At 34.3% G+C, this 20974-nt stretch overlaps 2 protein-coding genes across 3 annotated transcripts; one reads left to right on the top strand and one right to left on the bottom strand.

The window, feature by feature from the left end:
- Positions 1-5046: 5046 nt before the first annotated feature.
- Positions 5047-9261, top strand: LOC103962736 (ultraviolet-B receptor UVR8). The gene is made up of 9 exons (XM_009375500.3): positions 5047-5206; positions 5354-5619; positions 5991-6184; positions 6279-6326; positions 6781-6853; positions 7056-7227; positions 7653-8084; positions 8167-8358; positions 8905-9261. The coding sequence occupies exons 2-9, from the start codon at positions 5361-5363 to the stop codon at positions 8948-8950; spliced, it is 1416 nt and encodes a 471-aa protein (XP_009373775.2). The 5' UTR covers positions 5047-5206; positions 5354-5360; the 3' UTR covers positions 8951-9261.
- Positions 9262-9458: 197 nt separating this feature from the next.
- Positions 9459-17152, bottom strand: LOC103926579 (truncated transcription factor CAULIFLOWER A). 2 transcript variants are annotated; one of them, XM_048579039.1, is made up of 8 exons: positions 16684-17152; positions 11895-11973; positions 11065-11129; positions 10897-10996; positions 10727-10768; positions 10467-10508; positions 10194-10357; positions 9459-9739 (listed from the first exon to the last, which is right to left on the bottom strand). In XM_048579039.1, the coding sequence occupies exons 1-8, from the start codon at positions 16866-16868 to the stop codon at positions 9607-9609; spliced, it is 810 nt and encodes a 269-aa protein (XP_048434996.1). In that variant the 5' UTR covers positions 16869-17152; the 3' UTR covers positions 9459-9606. The 2 variants fall into 2 exon arrangements, with proteins under 2 accessions (XP_048434996.1, XP_009333659.1); XM_009335384.3 differs by having other exon boundaries at positions 9459-9727; positions 16684-17151.
- Between the last annotated feature and the right edge of the window lie 3822 nt (positions 17153-20974).

Below are 20974 nucleotides of genomic sequence, written 5' to 3'. Positions count from 1 at the left end.
TTGCTAACAAGCTAGCGATAATATAGAAGTACGATCGCTAGCTAACTAGCAATTTAACTGAAACAAAGTCGCTAATTTCATACCAATCCCCCTCTTTTCAATTTTTTTATTTTTTTTATTTCTCTTACCATAACTACAAACTATCATATTCATGTTCTTCAAAATATATTTTCTGTGACATCCCACATTGCCCAGGGGAGTGATCCTTAAATGTATATTCCCATCCTTACTTAGCACGAGGCCTTTTGGGAGCTCACTGGCTTCGAGTTCCATAGGAACTCCGAAGTTAAGCGAGTAGCGCGCGAGAGCACTTCCAGGATGGGTGACCCATCGGGAAGTTCTCGTGTGAGTTCCCAGAAACAAAACCGTGAGAGCATGGTCGGGGCCCAAAGCGGACAATATCATGCTATGGTGGTGAAGCGGGCCCGGGAAGTGGTCCACCCGGGCGGGATGTGACAATTTGGTATCAAAGCCTAACCCTGGCCGTGGTGTGCCGACGAGGACGTCGGGCCCCTAAGGGGGGTGGATTGTGACATCTCACATCGCCCAGGGGAGTGATCCTTATATGTATATCCCATCCCTACCTAGCACGAGGCCTTTTGGGAGCTCACTGGCTTCGAGTTCCATGGGAACTCCGAAGTTAAGCGAGTAGCGCGCGAGAGCATTCCCAGGATGGGTGACCCATCGGGAAGTTCTCGTGTGAGTTCCCAAAAACAAAACCGTGAGGGCGTGGTCGGGGCCCAAAGCGGACAATATCGTGCTAAGGTGGTGGAGCGGGCCCGGGAAGTGGTCTCGCCCGGGCCGGATGTGACAATTTGGTATCAAAGCCTAACCCTGGTCGCGTGTGTGCCGACGAGGACGTCGGGCCCCTAAGGGGGGTGGATTGTGACATCCCACATTGCCCAGGGGAGTGATCCTTAAATGTATATTCCCATCCTTACTTAGCACGAGGCCTTTTGGGAGCTCACTGGCTTCGAGTTCCATAGGAACTCCGAAGTTAAGCGAGTAGCGTGCGAGAGCACTCCCAGGATGGGTGACCCATCGGGAAGTTCTCGTGTGAGTTCCCAGAAACAAAACCGTGAGGGCATGGTCGGGGCCCAAAGCGGACAATATCGTGCTATGGTGGTGGAGCGGGCCCGGGAAGTGGTCCACCCCCGGCCGGGATGTGACATTTTCCGATGCTAAATCTATTATAATTAATATTTAAACAATTGAAATGAATGATTTAAAACCTAAATTTAAAGATATTCTCATATTTTCAACTTAAAAAATCAATAAAAAATAGTTTTCGAAAAAAAATTCAATGAAAAAAAAAAAGAAAAAAAGAAGGGGTAAAAAAGTTACGATCGGTACTTTTCTTCCTATTGTCCTTGAAGGAAGTTGCTAGGAAGATAGCGATCATGTAGACGTACGATCGCTAGCTAACTAGCAATTTAACAGAAACATAGTCGCTAATGTCATACCGATCTCACTCTTTTCAATTTTTTTATTTTTTTTATTTCTCTTACCATAACTACAAACTATCATATTCATGTTCTTCAAAATATATTTTCCCATGCTAAATCTATTATAATTAATATTCAAACAATTGAAATGAATGATTTAAAACCTAAATTTAAAGATATTCTCATATTTTCAACTTTAAAAATCAATAAAAAATAGTTTTAGGAAAAAAAATTCAATGGAAAAAGAAAAAGAAAAAAAGGAGGGGTAAAAATGTTACGATCGGTACTTTTCTTCCTATTTTCCTTGAAGGGAGTTGCTAATAAGCTAGCGATCATATAGACGTACGATCGCTAGCTAACTAGCAATTTAACTGAAACAAAGTCGCTAATTTCATACGGATCCCCCTCTTTTCAATTTTTTTATTTTTTTTATTTCTCTTACCATAACTACAACAATCATATTCATGTTCTTCAAAATATATTTTCCCATGCTAAATCTATTATAATTAATATTTAAAGAATTGAAATGAATGATTTAAAACCTAAATTTAAAGATATTCTCATATTTTCAACTTTAAAAATCAATAAAAAATAGTTTTAGGAAAAAAAATTCAATAGAAAAAGAAAAAGAAAAAAATGAGGGGTAAAAATGTTACGATGGGTACTTTTCTTCCTATTGTCCTTGAAGGGAGTTGCTAATAAGCTAGCGATCATATACAAGTAAAAACCGCTAGGTAACTAGCAATTTAACTGAAACAAAGTCGCTAATTTCATACCGATCTCCCTCTTTTCAATTTTTTTATTTTTTTTGTTTCTCTTACCATAACTACAAACTATCCTATTCATGTTCTTCAAAATATATTTTCCCATGCTAAATCTATTATAATTAATATTTAAAAAATTGAAATGAATGATTTAAAACCTAAATTTAAAGATATTCTCATATTTTCAACTTTAAAAATCAATAAAAAATAGTTTTAGGAAAAAAAATTCAATGGAAAAAGAAAAAGAAAAAAAGGAGGGGTAAAAATGTTACGATCGGTACTTTTCTTCCTATTGTCCTTGAAGGGAGTTGCTAATAAGCTAGCGATCATATAGAAGTACGATCGCTAGCTAACTAGCAATTTAACTGAAACAAAGTCGCTAATTTCATACCAATGCCCCTCTTTTCAATTTTTTTATTTTTTTTATTTCTTTTACCATAACTACAAATTATCGTATTCATGTTCTTCAAAATATATTTTCCCATGCTAAATCTATTATAATTAATATTTAAAGAATTGAAATGAATGATTTAAAACCTAAATTTAAAGATATTCTCATATTTTCAACTTTAAAAATTAATAAAAAATAGTTTTAGGAAAAAAAATTCAATGGAAAAAGAAAAAGAAAAAAAAGGAGGGGTAAAAATGTTACGATCGGTACTTTTCTTCCTATTGTCCTTGAAGGGAGTTGCTAGGAAGATAGCGATCATGTAGATGTACGATCGCTAGGTAACTAGCAATTTAACTGAAACAAAGTCGCTAATTTCATACCGATCTCCCTCTTTTCAATTTTTTTATTTTTTTTGTTTCTCTTACCATAACTACAAACTATCGTATTCATGTTCTTCAAAATATATTTTCCCATGCTAAATCTATTATAATTAATATTTAAACAATTGAAATGAATGATTTAAAACCTAAATTTAAAGATATTATCATATTTTCAACTTTAAAAATCAATAAAAAATAGTTTTCGAAAAAAAATTCAATGGAAAAAGAAAAAGAAAAAAAGGAGGGGTAAAAATGTTATGATCGGTACTTTTCTTCCTATTGTCCTTGAACGGAGTTGCTAGTAAGATAGCGATCATGTGGAAGTATGATCGCTATCTAACTAGCGATTTAACCGAAACAAGGTCGCTAGTTTCATACCGATCTCCCTATTTTCAATTTTTTTATTTTTTTTGTTTCTCTTACCATAACTACAAACTATCATATTCATGTTCTTCAAAATATATTTTCCCATGCTAAATCTATTATAATTAATATTTAAACAATTGAAATGAATGATTTAAAACCTAAATTTAAAGATATTCTCATATTTTCAACTTTAAAAATCAATAAAAAATAGTTTTGAAAAAAAATTCAGTGGAAAAAGAAAAAGAAAAAAAGGAGGGGTAAAAATGTTACGATCGGTACTTTCCTTCCTATTTTCTTTGAACGGAGTTGCTAGGAAGATATCGATCATGTCGAAGTACGATCGCTATCTAACTAGCGATTTAGCCGAAACAAAGTCGCTAATTTCATACCGATCTCCCTCTTTTCAATTTTTTTATTTTTTTTGTTTCTCTTACCATAACTACAAACTATCATTTTCATGTTCTTCAAAATATATTTTCCCATGCTAAATCTATTATAATTAATATTTAAACAATTGAAATGAATGATTTAAAACCTAAATTTAAAGATATTCTCATATTTTCAACTTTAAAAATCAATAAAAAATAGTTTTCGAAAAAAAATTCAGTGGAAAAAGAAAAAGAAAAAAAGGAGGGGTAAAAATGTTACGATCGGTACTTTCCTTCCTATTGTCCCAGAACGGAGTTGCTAGTAAGCTAGCGATTATATAGAAGTACGATCGCTAGCTAACTAGCAATTTAACTGAAAAAAAGTCGCTAATTTCATACCAATGCCCCTCTTTTCAATTTTTTTATTTTTTTTTATTTCTCTTACCATAACTACAAACTATCGTATTCATGTTCTTCAAAATATATTTTCCCATGCTAAATCTATTATAATTAATATTTAAACAATTGAAATGAATGATTTAAAACCTAAATTTAAAGATATTCTCATATTTTCAACTTTAAAAATCAATAAAAAATAGTTTTAGGAAAAAAAATTCAATGAAAAAAGAAAAAGAAAAAAAGGAGGGGTAAAAATGCTACGATCGGTACTTTTCTTCCTATTGTCTTTGAAGGGAGTTGCTAGTAAGCTAGCGATCATATAGAAGGACGATCGCTAGCTAACTAGCAATTTAACTGAAACAAAGTCGCTAATTTCATACCAATCCCCTTTTTTCAATTTTTTTATTTTTATTTATTTCTCTTACCATAACTACAACTATCATATTCATGTTCTTCAAAATATATTTTCCCATGCTAAATCTATTATAACTACAGTGTTTTGGTGGAGTTTTTTCAATGCCCTCACAGATTGGCTTTTAACATTGGCATTGTTTATGACTACGCGCACACATTGTCAATTGCCTTAACAGATTGAAAACTGACTTTGAGAATGCAGGATATCATATTGTCAAAATTGTGTTGTAAATTTCAAATGTAGTAATACGAGTTGCTCTATACATAGAGCACTCGACTGCAATCAAAAGATACATAAAAATATAAAAGAAGAGAACGAGAGAAAAGATCAGTAACATCATCTATTCTTCTGCCTTTTATATGTTATCCTCTTGTGCTATAGTTTTAGTGTGACATTTTACATCTGCCTCGCACCTACCATTAAAAAGGTTACCTCTCTAACTTTGATCTATTTATAACAATACATAAATTTTTGGTGGGGGTTTGAAATTTTCATTGATTTCCAAGGCAGCTGCGTGCGTGTCACACGCATGGAGCCTCAGCCACTCGACCCGACCCGACTCCGCCTCCGGAGTTCTCGGAACACAATATTTACCTCTTTACATTTCTCCAACGACTAACGGCAACCATTTTTCAGTTTCTCCCTTCTTTCTTCCTCTTCCCACTTTGACTCTTCCAGGTATCTCTGTCTCTGTCTCTCTCTCTCTGTTTGGATGCCGAGAAAATCCCAATTCTCCACTTTCTCCTTCAATTGGATTGAAATTTGTTAACTTTTTGTTAAATTCGTTAGCTTGTAAGTTGTAACTTTGTGGTTCAATTTGTGAAGGGCATTTATGGAAATGGAAATTGATGATCTTCTGGGTCGCAACCGGCCGGTGAGTATTCCGACGAAGAGTGCGATTTACGTGTGGGGTTACAACCAGTCCGGGCAGACGGGTCGGAACGGGAAGGAGGTGCAGTTGAGGATTCCGAAACAGCTATCGCCGGAGCTTTTTGGATGCACGGCTGGGGCTCATTCGCGGTGGCTGGACATTGCTTGCGGCCGCGAGCACACCGCCGCTGTTGCCTCCGATGGGTCGCTTTTCACTTGGGGTAATTAAGCTTTCATCTTTTTGTTTTATTGTCTTAATTTAAAAAAAAAAAAAGAATTTCCATTTTTGAATTGTTTGATATGGTTTTTGGTGGATTAGCTCAGATGGTTTTTTTATTTTTTATTTTTTTTTATCTGGGGTACGATTCATCTGTACGGTTTTGTGATAATAATCTTTCCATTTATGAGTTCAATCATTTGCTTTGTGGGAAAGGACGATTTCCCGTCTTAAATCGCCATCTTTTGGTTTGGAAAATGGTTGGTTACAATGATGGGGACTAGCCATTTGTTTGCGGTAGCTGATAGAGTAAATATGTATTGTATTTGGTTTTTGTGCACTTTGGATAACCTGGATGTGTAAGCAATTGACCAGGAGCTAATGACTTCGGCCAATTGGGAGATGGAACGGAGGAGCGAAGAAAAAATCCGAAGAAAGTGAAGCAATTACAGACAGAGTTTGTGAAATCTGTGTCTTGTGGAGCACATTGTACCGCTGCTATTGCAGAACCTCGTGAAAATGATGGAACCGTCTCAACAAGAAGGCTTTGGGTGTGGGGGCAAAATCAGGTCCTACTATGAATTTCTTTAGCTTCATTCCTTCTTTCATTCCCTTCTGGTAGATATAATAATTTGTTTACCTTTTCCCCTACTTCTCATACAGGGATCGAATTCTCCACGTTTGTTTTGGGGAGCCTTTACTCCAAACACGGTATGCTACACTTCCTATTCATTATGCTTTTCTTTTTAGGTTGGAATTGTTCGGTATTAGAACTACTATTTTGTTTGGATAGTCGATTTACAAATGACTTGGTATGAGCTCATCAACTTTCAGTTGTGGCTAAAATCATTTTCTTTTATCAGGTAAATTAGTTCTATTAAGAAAAAGTTGGGGCGGTAATTTTAATAAACTTGATTTTTGTCATTACCTGGGTTGGTTCATGAACAACTACTAGGGTTTTCTGTCACTGCTGGCAATGCATTTAAAAGTGAGAACTAGTCTTAGATCACAACTCTAAAACCTGCAAGAAGATAGATACGAATACCTGTCGTATCGAATGCTTAACTAAAGGAACACTATATAATGGAATCGGAATTCTTTTACTAGAGTAGAGTGGATGGTTATCAAATTTAATACCTTCTACTTACTAAAAAGTCTTTCACAGATTATCCGTCAAGTGTCTTGTGGGGCAGTTCATGTGATCGCTTTATCAGAGGATGGCCTGCTACAAGCGTGGGGTAAATGCATATTCCACTTCTTAGTTTCTGATAATGTCGTACTTTCTTTTTAAAGCAGCTTCAAGGTACTTATGCTAGAGCTGAATCTTATTCTAGCAAAATTTTGCTAGAGTTACATGCCCCTTAGAAACTGAAAGAAACCTTAAATTCATCTTCTCCCACCTCTAATTTGTCAAACTTTAATACTGTGATGATACACCAGGATATAATGAGTATGGTCAGCTTGGCAGAGGATTTACATGTGACGGATTACAGGGGGCTCGTATAATAAATGCATATGCAAAGTTCCTAGATGAAGCCCCTGAGCTTGTGAAGATTACCCAAGTGTCATGCGGGGAGTACCACTCGGCAGCTATATCTGAAAAAGGCGAGGTGTAAGTGATCTGAGGAATTCTTAGATGGAGATTAGGTTCTATAGTTAAGCTTAAGTATTGTGGTTATCCGCATGGCACATTTAACTCAGAAGGTTTGCGAAAATCTTCGTATAGGAATCTCACATTTGAAAGGAGACAGGATGCCTAGAATACTGGATTACATTTATATTTGTGTTTTAATCTGTGATTTGAGTTGTGTCTTCAGAATTTTTTTTACCTCAGTTGTTTTACTAACCAAGGTTCTAGATAAAGAGGTTACTCTGATATTTATACATGTTATGAACTGATATTTCAATTATACTCATATACTCTTTATCTGTTATGTAGTCTTCCCATCGAGTAAGTTGTATTCTGTTCATTTGTTTGTTTATCTTTGGTTTCTTTGCGGAATTCTTCTTCACAATAATTTTATTTGGCCCTCGTAGGTATACTTGGGGGTTAGGAAACATGGGTCAACTTGGGCATTCTTCCCTTCAATCTGGGGAGAAAGAGTTATTGCCTAGGCGAGTGGTTGCACTTGATGGAATAGTCATAAAGGATGTTGCATGCGGTGGCGTACATACATGTGCTGTGACTCAGAAGGGAGCTCTTTATGCTTGGGGTGGTGGTCGAGCAGGGCAGTTAGGCCTTGGCCCTGAAACGGGATTATTTTCATGCAACCCTAATGAATCTCAGTCTTTTTTCCGTAACATTCCTGCATTGGTTGTTCCAACTAATGTGCAACTCATTGCGTGTGGACACTCCCACACACTTATCTCTACAAGGGATGGAAGAATTCATGGATGGGGCTACAATAGCTATGGTCAGGCATCTAACGAGAAATCAACTTATGCTTGGTATCCATCCCCGGTTGATTGGTACGGTAAAGATAAATTGTTCATGATCAGGTTCTTCGTGGCTTTCTTGATTGGTACATTGATTGAAGTTTGCATCACACAGGTGCGTTGGGGAAGTGCGAAAACTTGCAGCTGGTGGTGGCCATTCAGCCGTGTTGACTGATGCATGTTCCTTGAAGGAATTGTGTGAATTTAGGCTTGCAGATAGTGTTAATCTAAAGAATGCTTCTACAATTGAAGACATTGCGTCTAGAACAGGCTCAGATGCTTTAGCACGGCTTTGTGAAAGACTAAGGTATGGATTTCTTTTCATGGCTGGTCCGATTGTCAGCAAATTTAACCTTCTTCCATGATCTGATTCCACAATTATATATTGAATTATTGATCGTTTATCTGCCTTGGTAAAAATAGGATAAAATATTTTAGAACTCTGTTTGAATCGCATTGAAAATGTCAAGAAATAATGGTAAATTTGTTAAAATTAGAATTACAGGGACAAGATTGGAATCAGTATTAGACTATAGTAACAAAAAGTGTAATTCTGCTTCTTTTTTTATGGAGTTATTTTAATAAAAGGGAAGAGTGGAGAGAGGTCAGAACATATGTCGTACAGTCAATAGGAAATAGAAACACAGGAACTGAAACTACCTTGTAAGAGTTCTCTAGTTCATAGAGGCGTGCGTCTCCTCCTTAGACCGTTCTATTTGTTGATCACATAATATTCCATTAACTCGTAATGCACTTGGAGCTTTGCACCATTGGTTTGAAATGCTTCTTTTCTCATGTTCTTTATTTTTTTCTTTGATGAAGATGCCAATATATTCGTTTCTTTTTTCTGCAGGCAGCATGTCCTCGAGGGTGGCGACTGTGAATATGAAGAAAATTAGGCCAGCGGTTATAGCAAGTGAAGAAACAATTGGATTAGATTTAATACTGACATCCATTATGTCAATTTGTGTCAATGTAATCACTTTATTTCCAATCTGGTTATGAATTAGGTATTCGGAGTTGCCGTTATCAGATTGTGAAGGGGTTAAACCCTTTGAATTTATGTCAAACTGCTATAATTTGTAACCAAAACTAAGAAGTACGGAGTTAGTTGCGTCAAGAACCATCATATTGAGATGTTGAACTTGTTTACGTAACCATTCGCTATTAGTTGTATAAAAAACATGAAATAGACTTGATTATCGACCAAGATTTCTCACTATTAGCTACTAAATAATCTTATGTTCAAGCTGGAAATTACGTTTTAACTTATGTCTGTATCGACATCAACGACATGCCAATAATATGGCACATACTGATTGTCAGGTTTTCGATGTGGGATTTTACATACTTGTGTCGTATGTGAACCTCAAAATTCCTTTCAAGATGATTAGAATAGTACAGGACTGAAGAAACATTGTTTTTCTTATTCTTTAATTATAATAACAAAAAACACATTAACAGTAGATGTAAATTAAATGTTGATTAGTGATATGCATCTTGGAACATTTCCACAACCCAAAACATTTTATTTGACTAGTAGGCACGGCAAAGCTTATATTTCATCCAAATGGCGAAGCATCCACAGTGGCATGTGTGTGTTTTTAGCAGCAGGCGGCCGAGGTCTTCCCTCGTAATCACCGTCATCCGTTGCTCCTCTTGCCTGGAATCCCCCACTGCATGATTTTCTATGTTGATATAATTAGCTTTTCCATGCAACCCAGATGTCATTCCACTTCTAAAACTTTTTATAGTTATAAGAAGGTTTTTTAGTCAAAATGGTCTTTAAGATTGATATAATTTCTCACTTTATTTATTGAGATTGAAAATCGATAAAACCCTAAGTTTGTCCACCGTCAATCATTTTGGTTATTCCTTGAAATCTTCGTTAAATTGAGGGTATTTTTGTTCAATCAAACCCTCCAATTACTTTTCCATTTAACGAAGATTTTTCAAAGAAGAACCAAATAATTAACAGTGGATAAATTCATGGACCACTTTTATCAATTTTCAAAGGGACCAAGGAGAGAAGTTATGCTAATCTCAAAGACCATTTTGGCTAAAAAGCCTTCTAAGAATACTAATTAATTATGCATGAGCATATGATCTTATGGAAACATTGCTGGAGAGAGAGAGGGAGACCTGGTGCTTCGAGAAGTAGGTAGTGATGGTGTTGATGGGCGTTGGGGTGGCGGCATTAGCATGAGGGTGGATGAGTTGTGGCGGCCTTGGTTAGTTTGCTGCTGCCGCCCTACTACCTGCACCTGATCATGCTCTTCCTCAAGCATCTTTCCATTCTCCTTCACCTTAAATCAATTAATATTTGCTGTTAATCCAAGATTTAATTTTATTATTATTCTAAGAAAATATTTCTCATAAATAAACATATAAGAGCGCTTTTGAAATTTTTAATACCTGCTTTGCCAGCGAGTTGTTTAGTTCCCGTAGTGCCTTTTGCTGTTACAAGTCAAAGTGTGAGATGTACGACACATGCATGCATAAACAACAGTTTCATTCATCTTGAATATGATGCTAATCCAACTAAACAAACCTAAAATATGATGCTAAAACCCACCTGAATGAAGGTATATACGTAATTAAGGTTACAATTAAGCTAATCAACCAGAAACATACAGATTAATGTCCACACAGATGCATGAGGTATAACTTTATACCTTCTTGTGCATCTCTGAAATGGATTCATGCATGAGTTGGTTCTGAAAATGCCAGAATTATATATGGAATTAGTATTAATTAAAAATCGTTTATTAATTAGTTGCCCAGAGGTAGCATACCTGTAAATTATACATGACAGATTTAATATTAATTGAGGTAACTTCATTACCTTTCTTGTTCGTATGCGCTTAAGAGCTGTATCAAGCTGTTGCTCCAAATTTTGAAGCTCTCTCAAGCTTAAGGGTTCTAAATCTTCTCCCGTAAAATTCCTAGATCGACGTTAAACACAACCCATGAACATTTTATCATAACATTTACAATAGCTTAAATAATTTACCTCAGCTTCCTTTGTATGACTTCAATCCTTGCCGCAAGTTTGGGGTATTCCACGGACCAGTTTTCCTATAAGAAGTATACAAGCTTTATTAACGCAATCTAAAATTCCGAAGTTATTGCAAGTAACCCTTTACCACGGTGGTAGAGAGGAGCGTTGCCCTTGCACCACGGTGTGGGTTCGAATTCGTCGGTTCTCTATTTTAACATCTAATCTAACAAATTTATTGTTTGACAAAACAAAAAATTCAGAAGTTATTACAAGGGATTTCAAATGCAAGAACATCTCCATTAGTATTAAAAAAATTGGTTAGGCGGCGGCTCACATTATTTCTTTGACAAGGTTCAAACCATGACAAGGTTTAAACGAGGCTACATTTTGCACCCTTGCTTTTGTACGGTTCTTGAATATTAAAGATTATCGTACTTATCTAAAAAACAATGAGGTGAATATATAATGAAACATATAGAAAACTATGGATTCTGCAGGATCTCAACATGAGGTGAATATGTATGAAACTTATAAATAATAGAAAACTATGGATTCTGCAGGATCTTTATTAATGGCTTAACCTAATCCAATCTTATTAGAAAGACAAGTTTAGCAATCAGTTAACAACCCTAAATCAATCTCTTGCCTATCAGTATTGCACTGAAGGAAACACACTCATATAAATCGGATACAGAACATGAAAGGAGAAAAATGCTCTCAATTTGTAACCAATTCTCAACTCTAAAAGCATATATACAAGAAAGAAACCTAACTGATGCAACTTGTCATCTTCTTCTACATATTAGTACTAGTACTAGCTCTAGGATGCATATATAAAATACCTGTGATTCAGAATTAGTTCCGTTTAGTTGCCGTTCTGCAAAGGTATATTGTTCGTATCGATCCAGAATCCTCTCCATGCTTCACAAAAATGAAATCTTTCAGAATGACAAGCCAATGAGAAGCTTATAAATATGAAATAAGCGCACATCATACATAATTGTCCAAGAATATGCATATCAGATTCATAAAAGTAGATGAATTGTTGAAAGGCCAAAATAAGCGCACATCATACATAATTGTCCAAGAATATGCATATCAGATTCATAAAAGTAGATGAATTGTTGAAAAGCCAAAAAGATCACCAAAGCACAAAACTTTTGTTATGTATAGCCTTGGATGCTTATCATCTGGAAATTAAGAAAGAACCCCTAACTTGAACAATCGGCGCATATATACATGCAACCTTCCATATTTTGGTCATATAAATATGCTCTAGACCTAATATGCTGGCAGAGAAAGAAATACGTAAGTTCCGTTTAGTTGTAGAGTTCTCCAACTATATGTGCAGCAACTTACGTATTTCTTTCTCTGCCAGCACCACTCACTATGAAAAACCGCAGATCCAGTTCAACATTTGCGGTTGTAATCTAGTGTAATGGCTTAGACTTCAGTAGTGATTACATTATAGTATTGTGCAAGTAATTAACAGTGTGTATTATTCCTAATACGAGAAATGGAAGAGTTCACCATGCCAAGCACGTGAACGTAAATGTTTGGTTTTTAATTGCAAACCCTACAACTTAATAAGCTAGGAATCACAAGGCATATATACATTAGGTTGTGAATCTTACAATAAATTTATTGCAACAGGAAATGACCCTAGAATGAACCATTCCACTTAGGAAAATATTAGGTAGACCACATTTTTGTACCACATTGGTAAACCATTTGATGTGGCAAGTGATGTGTACATGTCATGTCAATTAATGAATTTATGTTATTGGACGTTGGCTGTTTGCATTACTTGCTACATGAGATGATACACTAATGTGGTATAAAAATGTGGTCTCTCTAGCATTACTCTTTCGAGACTAAACATTTAAAATTTAAATATAAGATATAACTGTTGGCATATATTCAGCAAAAACATTTAAGTTTTCAAGAATAAAAATTTTATTCTTACTATCTATTTGTACCCATTCTCTAATAAAGATAGGACACATGCGTTGGCGGACCCTACCTCTATTGGTCAAAAAATCCCCGCCTAGGCATTAGGTGACTGACCACTGCGCATGCTTCGATTAATACCAAGGTGTTTGAAAATTAAGAAAGGGCGCCTATACCTGTTGAGGCGCCCGCCTAGCCCGCCTGAACGCCTAGGTACCCACCTATGTCGCGACTCACTTAGATAGAAAATAGATAACTTTATTTTGTATTTTATTTTTTTTCAATAACTTGTAAGAGACTTGTTGAATACTTAAATGAACACACATTATATGCTTGTTCCCCATGTTTTCATTATATGTCATTTTATTTTGTAGTTTATGATGTAATTATATATTTTTAAGTATAAGTAGACACTTATTTACACGAAATATAATATATTTACTTAAATTTGCCTAGGCCCCTCCTAGCCGCCTAGGCGTTAGGCCCAAATCCGCTGCCCGATTAGCGCCTAACGTCTTTTAAAACTTTGCCTCTATTAGAGAGATGGTACAAGTAGATAGTAAGTGTGGCACTACTCTTTTAAGAATAATGTGTAGTAGACCAATAAAAGTTGTCATATAGACATAATTCGCCCCTCCCGCTTAATTTCTCGTTATATATTTTGAACGTCGCCAATGAGAAGGAGAAGTAGCTGTATACGTTAGAAAAATATATTAGAGCATAATGTAATTGTTGACTCATGAGCTCACATCTTAATTGAACTGAAGTTAAGGAACAGAAGTTCAACTCATAGATTCTAACATACTTAGCTTGACGGTTTTAGGTAAAACTCTTGAGTCCTATCTTGGTTAAACATTAAGGCGAATGGGTGGCTACAGCTCCTTAGCTTGCAGAAACCCTATACTCAGGAGATAAAATTGTAAGGTTGGAGGCCGAATAAATACAAGTGTAGAAAAGATATCAACTTGTTGGGATCCAAAAGGCCAATATTTTGAAGAAAAAGTTATTATAAGTGTTTTTGGATTGTAAAAACGCTTGAAATGTTTTTTTGTTGCTTACTTTCATGTTCTTTTTCAGAGTGCCTCTAATACAAAATACTTTTTGCAAAAATGCTTACAAGTAAAAGTGATTTCGAGAGAAGTATTTCTAAACGGGCCAGTAAACCTCAACTTTATGAGTAATGCTTTCTTGTCATCAAGTTTAGCTTGTTATATTGTTGCATGCAAGTGAAATCCTTTTTGCTGTGTTTCAATGAGGGATTTCCCAGTACTAATGAGTTTAGTCTAAATTAGTTAGAAACACACAACGAAACATTAGATAGAGGGATTGAAAATCCACTAATTAAAGTCACTAAACAATGGTTTCAAATAACTCATTTTAAGTAGTAGTTTCAAATCCCTTGGTACTAATTAACAAATTCCAGTAAGTGCATTACATAGTCTTCCTAATCCATATATCTTATATTTTTTTAGTACATTTCTTGCCAATATAGCCTAAATCCCTTAGTACTTGGTAATCACTCGCTCGTCCAAACACAACATAAATGTTGGGAAAATGCAAAATTTATACTTGATGATTATATAACATTACTCATGAAATTGAGTAACTTATTTCCTTAAAACCTATTTAGTAACTTTTTAATTTTGATTTTAGTTTTCGTTGTTTTGAAACACCAAAAATATATACGGAAATAAAGGGTAAAGGAGGATGGAATGAGAATGAAGAAATGAAGGATAATAAATGAAACAAAACTTTAAAGTAGTGTTAGTTTTTAATTAGTTTTCATCTTATATAGTATTCTTCAAACATTTCTACCACCTCCCTTCTACCACTTTTCCCCACCATTCTTTACCACTATTTTCTTTTGTATACCTCCTCTCAATCTTAAACAAAAAGAGAAATTTAAAACCAAGAAGGAAAATGTTACACAACAGGCCCTTAGATTCACATAATCTCATAGATATAAGTTTCCTAATAATATCCACACTTACATTCTATTATGTTCAATGGTATCATGCATTTTATAAAACTAATCTAAAATGAAAAGAAAGAGATTTTTTTTTTTTTTATACAATGAAATATTTCCATTAAGGTGTGGGAGGAATAAATTGATATCAAATTTGTCATTCACGAGATTCGATTTTGAGACTTCTCACTAATAAGTAAACGCTAGACCGTAGTACTAATTAAGTGGTGAAAGAAAAGAAGTAGTTAATAATATGAATTTTGAAATGAGCAAATATTCATTTATGAAATCTATTAGGTAATTTCAGGCTAGTTTAAAATGTCTTCCAAAATTTTGAAAGTTCTCATCCTCCGTTGTACTAATTAACTTGGATTCTGCTTAATTACAGATGTCCCTAATTCTTGTTGTCTGTCTAAATAGTTAATCACATCAAAATGAAAAATCCTTTTGGGAATCATAATTTTTGTATCACAAGTGATTGATATTCTACTCTAATTTACTTTAAAGATGAGACTGAGAGAGTTTAAACCCGAAATGCAATGAGTTCGATTTGAAAACTCTAACTACCAAGGCAACTCACTATTAACCTTTGCAGAATCAAATATAGTAACGAACCAACATACTTTTTCCTCTCTTTTCCTTATGCAACTTTTCCACAACTTACTGTACTATGATTGGAGGAGTGCTTTCTCCTAAGTCCTGGGTGCACAACCAGCATTATATGGGATATGCTACATTTACAAGATGCTCAAACATATATCCTAGGTAACGCAACCTAGGAAAACACCACCCCGATCATGACACATTGCTCAATAACCCTCACCCGGGTCCAACACCTGTAAACAAATTATTATAAAAGATAACTACTAATTTGAAAAGTACAAGCAAGAGCATATCCCCCTTGGTACTGCGCTTTCTTTTGGTTCTACATGAGAGACAACCGTTTACTCAGACAGTACTCAGTAGTGGTGGTATATATTGCCTTGTAACCAGTGTCTTATATAATCTTCGTACATAAAAACCACTGGATTACAGAAATGGATTAAATGTCTCTTTTATATACATAGATATTCATATAAAATTAGCACTTAAAAGTTAATTAATTAATTCATTCTCCTGATTTGACCAGTAAGTACTTATTCTGACAATATATTTTATTTTAGATTTTTACTATTATTAAGGACCGAGGAGAGTGAAACCTATTACAATAATTTAAGAGAGTGAAGAGTTTTGAATTTGAGATGTATAGGTAAAAATCTAAAACTCCATCTATTTATTCTGACAATAATCTAATTAGAAAAGAGCAAAACAAACTAAAGATAAAACAAATCAAAAAACAAGAAGTTTTGTATGCTAGTGATTTCTAGCTAGTAAGTCAAAGAGAGAACATTTATAAAAAAAAAAAAATCTGAAGTACTAATTATTTTTGCTCATAACTTTGTCATGTATATATGTAGACCCCTTAGATATGGTACCAAAAAATAGATAAAAAGGGCCGATCCAGAACAAACTAGAGGGAGAGAGAGCTTAAGTGTATACGTTGTTTAATTAAGTTTAGCTTTGTTTTAGTATTCAAGATTTCTGGAGTAACACAAGCAAAAAACACCAACAGGAAACAGGAAAAAATATACATACATATATATATATATATATATATATATATATATACCCAGATAAATATATGAGCTTAAAAAAGCTTAAGTAAACGTAAAGACCTGGAATCAGTAGAATACTCAAAGAGCTTCCCTTTGGTGGAGAAGACAATAAGTGCCACATCAGCATCACACAGAACCGAGATCTCATGAGCTTTTTTGAGCAATCCCGTCCTCCTCTTTGAGAATGTTACTTGCCTGCTTATCGTGTTCTCGATTCGCTTCAGCTGAACCTTACCTCTTCCCATTTTTTTTCCTTTTTAATTTCCCTCTTTTTTTTTTTCCTTATATATTGCTAAATATAGAAAGGAGGGAGAAGAAGAAGTAACACTTGCTTTTTTAGTGCTTATAAACCCAAGAGATTGAAAATATACCCAATTTGAGAGAAAACCCTAATTTGGTTCATACAAGAAAGGAAAGGAAGCAGCTGGATGATGATAAAAAGCAAAAGCATGATAAGGAAGAAAGAAGGGGTTTTTTTTTGTAGTGTCTTTCTATTTTTGTATTGGGGAGTGTTCTGGTTTAGTTCTGTGGAAGCAAAGGCGCTGTGCATAAATATGGAGAGAGAGAGAGAGAGAGAGAGAGAGAGAGAGAGAGAATGGTGGTTTTGGCAAAACTGGTGGTATTGGGGTAATGCGTTGTCGAATTGGTAGTGGTCCAAAAGGCCAATTCAGCTGCAGGTGTCTCAATTTAGTCACAGGACTGCAGACAGTCCGTACAAATATCATGTCAGGTTAAGCTCTGCGGGACCAAACGGAAGGCATCATAGGAGCATGGTATGCATTTGCCGTTGCTGACGGCACTTCTCAGCTTTATTAATTATTCCAACAAAAGATTAATTAAGTATGAATTATAACATTATATTTCTAACCATCCAAATTTATGTGGCCTATCTCTCGATGAAAACAATATACTGATGGAATGTTAATTTCGTATTGCCCTCCTAAACACTTCGTGCTTTTCCACTTTCGTCCTTCAACTTAATTTCCTCTCCAAGTTTGTCCTTTATGTGTGAAAGTGTATTTATTAACAAAAAAGTTACATTCAATAAAAGAAATTAATGAAACAGCATGTGACCACTTTTTAAAGGGATTTCGATAACTCATTTTGTTAACAAAAAGCGAATTCGATAACTCATCTATATGTCTAGGACGCCCTTTCATTTGGTGCCACTTGGCATGCAACCATTTTTCTTTAGGAGTACTATAGGCCTTTGTTCTTAAAAAAAAAAAAAAAGAATGAAAGCACCAAACCCAAATTGATCAGTTTAATTTGGAGCTTTTTTTTTAATCACTACTAAAACTAAATGAACAAAAAAAATTGTTTGTACTTTAAAAAAATCAGTTGTGTAGTAGAATAACTGAATAATATGTTTTAATTATTATCCTTTTGTTACATATGCTCTCAATAGGAGTGTTTTTAGTGTTATATTGGTTAATAGAAAACTTTATATCAACTTATTCGGTGTCGATGTAAATATTTTTCGACCTAACATAGTTGACCCTATGGTATGTTTAAACAAACAAAAAATTAACCGAATCGAATTGCGCTTCAGCTTTTGTAAATGAAGTCATTTTTGTCTCATTTAATACATATCTTTAAAACTTTAAAGACATGTTTGAGAACAGAAGTGGAACAACCACCAGAAATAGGGGGAAGTTCGTAATTACTCAAAATTATATTTAATATAATTGGTAGATTCACGTTGTACTAAATTTGTAACACTGATAGTGTTGTCACATTGAACAAGATTATTTTTTTTTTCTCTATGCACAGCACCAATTTGTATCGAATCAAATCATGATAGGTTAACCAGCCAGCTCCACCAAGTTTTATTTATGTGGAATATAAAAATCTCTACCATTTTTAGTATATTAAGAACGGCTTTTTAGCCAACATGATCCATGAGATCGGCATAACTCCTCAATTTGGTCCCTGAGATTTAAAATTGATAGAAGTGGTCCCTATGTTTGTCCACCATCAATCATTTTGGTTATTCTGTGAAAAATCTCTATTAAATAAGACCAAAATGACAAAATACCCTCAAATTTTGTCAAATCATTTTGGCTCATTATTTATTAAATGGAGGGTATTTTTGTCAGTTTAGTCCTTAATTATTTAATAGAGATTTTTCACGGAAGGTCCAAAATGATTGATGGTGGACAAACTCATTGATTACTTCTATTGATTTCAAATCTTAAGGACCAAAATGAGGAGTTGTGTCAATTTTAGAAACTATTTTGGCTGAAATGTCATTAAAAATAGATATCAATTTTATAGCTTTCTTAACACACATGAGACAGGTTAGAGAAGAAAAGCTCCTAATTGTTAACCTATACCCAAAAGTCAAACTGCACACTAGATCAACATTTAGCAATTCAGTTTTATACCATTAAAGGAAAATTAGTAGACTAAGATTGAACTTCTTCTTTTAACATTATCCAGTCAGATCAACATCACCAGCAGTTGAATTTCATACGCGAAAAATATATGACGAAGATAAAGAGTATCTTCATGGGAAAGAGGAGTGAAACACAAGCATCTTCAACTTAAATTTAGACGTGTATACACATGGATTTAGTCAAGTTGGTTAGAGTAATGTGCTTACTCTTCGTATCCAAGTTCGAATTCTCATCTAAAAACTTTAGATGACTTTAATTTAATTATTTAATCGGTAACAAAATAAAAATAAAAACTTGAATTTTACTTGTTTTTTTTTTTTTTTTAAACAAAAAAGGATTAAAAGATTTTTCTATCCATTTCACTCTTTTAATCTCAAGTAGTAGCTTGTCGCGTTTGCCGTTGAATCCGATGTCCCACACTTCTTTGGAATCCTTATGCGTAATTTAATGTATATTATCCTATCACTTGTCAAAAAAACCCTTTTAATCTTTTGTCTCAAACTTAAATGATTGATTGCTTTTGTTTTTCTTTTCCGAAAAGATTTTATTTAACTTTATAAAAAGCAGAAAATATAAGATACGAACTGATGATAATTTGTGACGCCTATCTAGCACCAGGGTGCTCATCTAGTATGGCAGCTTCCAGGCCGCACCCACACCGTTAAAGGGAAATGGGAAGAGTTTTCTTTTACATAAACAATTGCATGCTTATTTATCTGAAATGTTGATTATTTTGATTTATGATTTTTGTTTGTTTACTAAAACATACGAAATAAAACATTATGCAATTAGGTTTCATATTATAATTTGTAATTCAATACCTGAAGAAACAAGATGCATTAGAAGGTAGTTGATCTCATACTCATTTATTTTCTCCTACGTTATTAACGTTCTTGTTCATGACTTCCCTTATCCATAATAACCACATAGGAAAGTAGCTGCAATAATGCCACGTTAAATTATATCGGCATATATATTTTTAATTTCTTTACTAGATTTATGCACAATAAATCTAGAAAATAAATATGTACATCCAAGGATGGAATCTTAGGTCGAGCTCTTTGAGCACTGCATATATTCAATCACCTAAATATCAATAACTATAAAATGTTGTTCATATTATTAACAATACATTTATTTTAATTACATAATTATCAATATCGGGTTGATAGGTTTGTTTAAGAAAATTTGCGTAAAAAAAAAAAAAAAAAATTTGATGTAACATCATCGTATTAGACACAATGTCCCAAGTTTTTCTAATTACAACATAAGCGTCAAAATCATTTTTTTTTAATGTTGAAAACTGCGGATTAGTTGTTAGTCAAACTCAATCAATTGAAAAGGCAATTATGAGGAAACTGTAGAACGTGGGTGCTGCCCCAACTATATTTGGGAAAGTAGTTTGGTAAGTATATATATTTTTAGTTAAATTATAAAACAACTATATTTGGGAAAGTAGTTTGGTGACTATATATTTGCCAAGACAAAACGGAGGGATCATTATTTCTCTTTTCTAATTGTTACCTGCTGCTGCTGGGTTAGTCCCTCATGTCAAATTAATTAAAAAAAAATTTTAACAAAACACTTTTGGTATTGTTCACTTTTTGTTTGTAAGATGGCTTCTTGTGTTTGTATTTGCCTTTTGGTCTTTTGTAAAAAGAACTTTCATGCACTCTTCGGATTTGGTCTCTTCTTTCGTTTGGGAAGTCATGCGCCACAATAATGTTTCCAACCCATATGTAGAAATGAATACTTGTGTCTCGTGTGTTCCCTCATCGGAAGGATCTCCTAGAATTGATTTTTTTTTTTTTGAGTAATTAATTTGTTTACTTTTATGTTCCCTTTTGTGGTGGTTTGTGGCCGCAGTTGGCCACTAACTTCTTCACGCATCATGTTGACCTTGTTCATTAATTTTATATTGGGTTAACCTCACTTTACACCACAAAGTTTGA

The sequence above is a fragment of a genome, unplaced genomic scaffold (genome assembly GCF_019419815.1).
Source record: "Pyrus x bretschneideri cultivar Hongxiangsu unplaced genomic scaffold, Pyrus_bretschneideri_v1 Contig13, whole genome shotgun sequence".
In the NCBI taxonomy this organism is placed as follows: Eukaryota; Viridiplantae; Streptophyta; class Magnoliopsida; order Rosales; family Rosaceae; genus Pyrus; species Pyrus x bretschneideri.
Note: the sequence above shows the minus strand (reverse complement) of the source record. Positions and strands in the feature narration are given on the sequence as shown.

Coding starts and splice junctions, on each gene's coding strand:
- LOC103962736 (XM_009375500.3), top strand. CDS start 5,361: ATGGAAATGGAAATTGATGATCTTCTGGGTCGCAACCGGCCGGTGAGT. Junction 7,228..7,652: donor ATATCTGAAAAAGGCGAGGT/GTAAGTGATCTG, acceptor TGGCCCTCGTAG/GTATACTTGGGGGTTAGGAA. Junction 8,085..8,166: donor TATCCATCCCCGGTTGATTG/GTACGGTAAAGA, acceptor TGCATCACACAG/GTGCGTTGGGGAAGTGCGAA.
- LOC103926579 (XM_048579039.1), bottom strand. CDS start 16,868: ATGGGAAGAGGTAAGGTTCAGCTGAAGCGAATCGAGAACACGATAAGC. Junction 10,997..11,064: donor GTCATACAAAGGAAGCTGAG/GTAAATTATTTA, acceptor ACGTCGATCTAG/GAATTTTACGGGAGAAGATT. Junction 9,740..10,193: donor CCTACTTCTCGAAGCACCAG/GTCTCCCTCTCT, acceptor ATATCAACATAG/AAAATCATGCAGTGGGGGAT.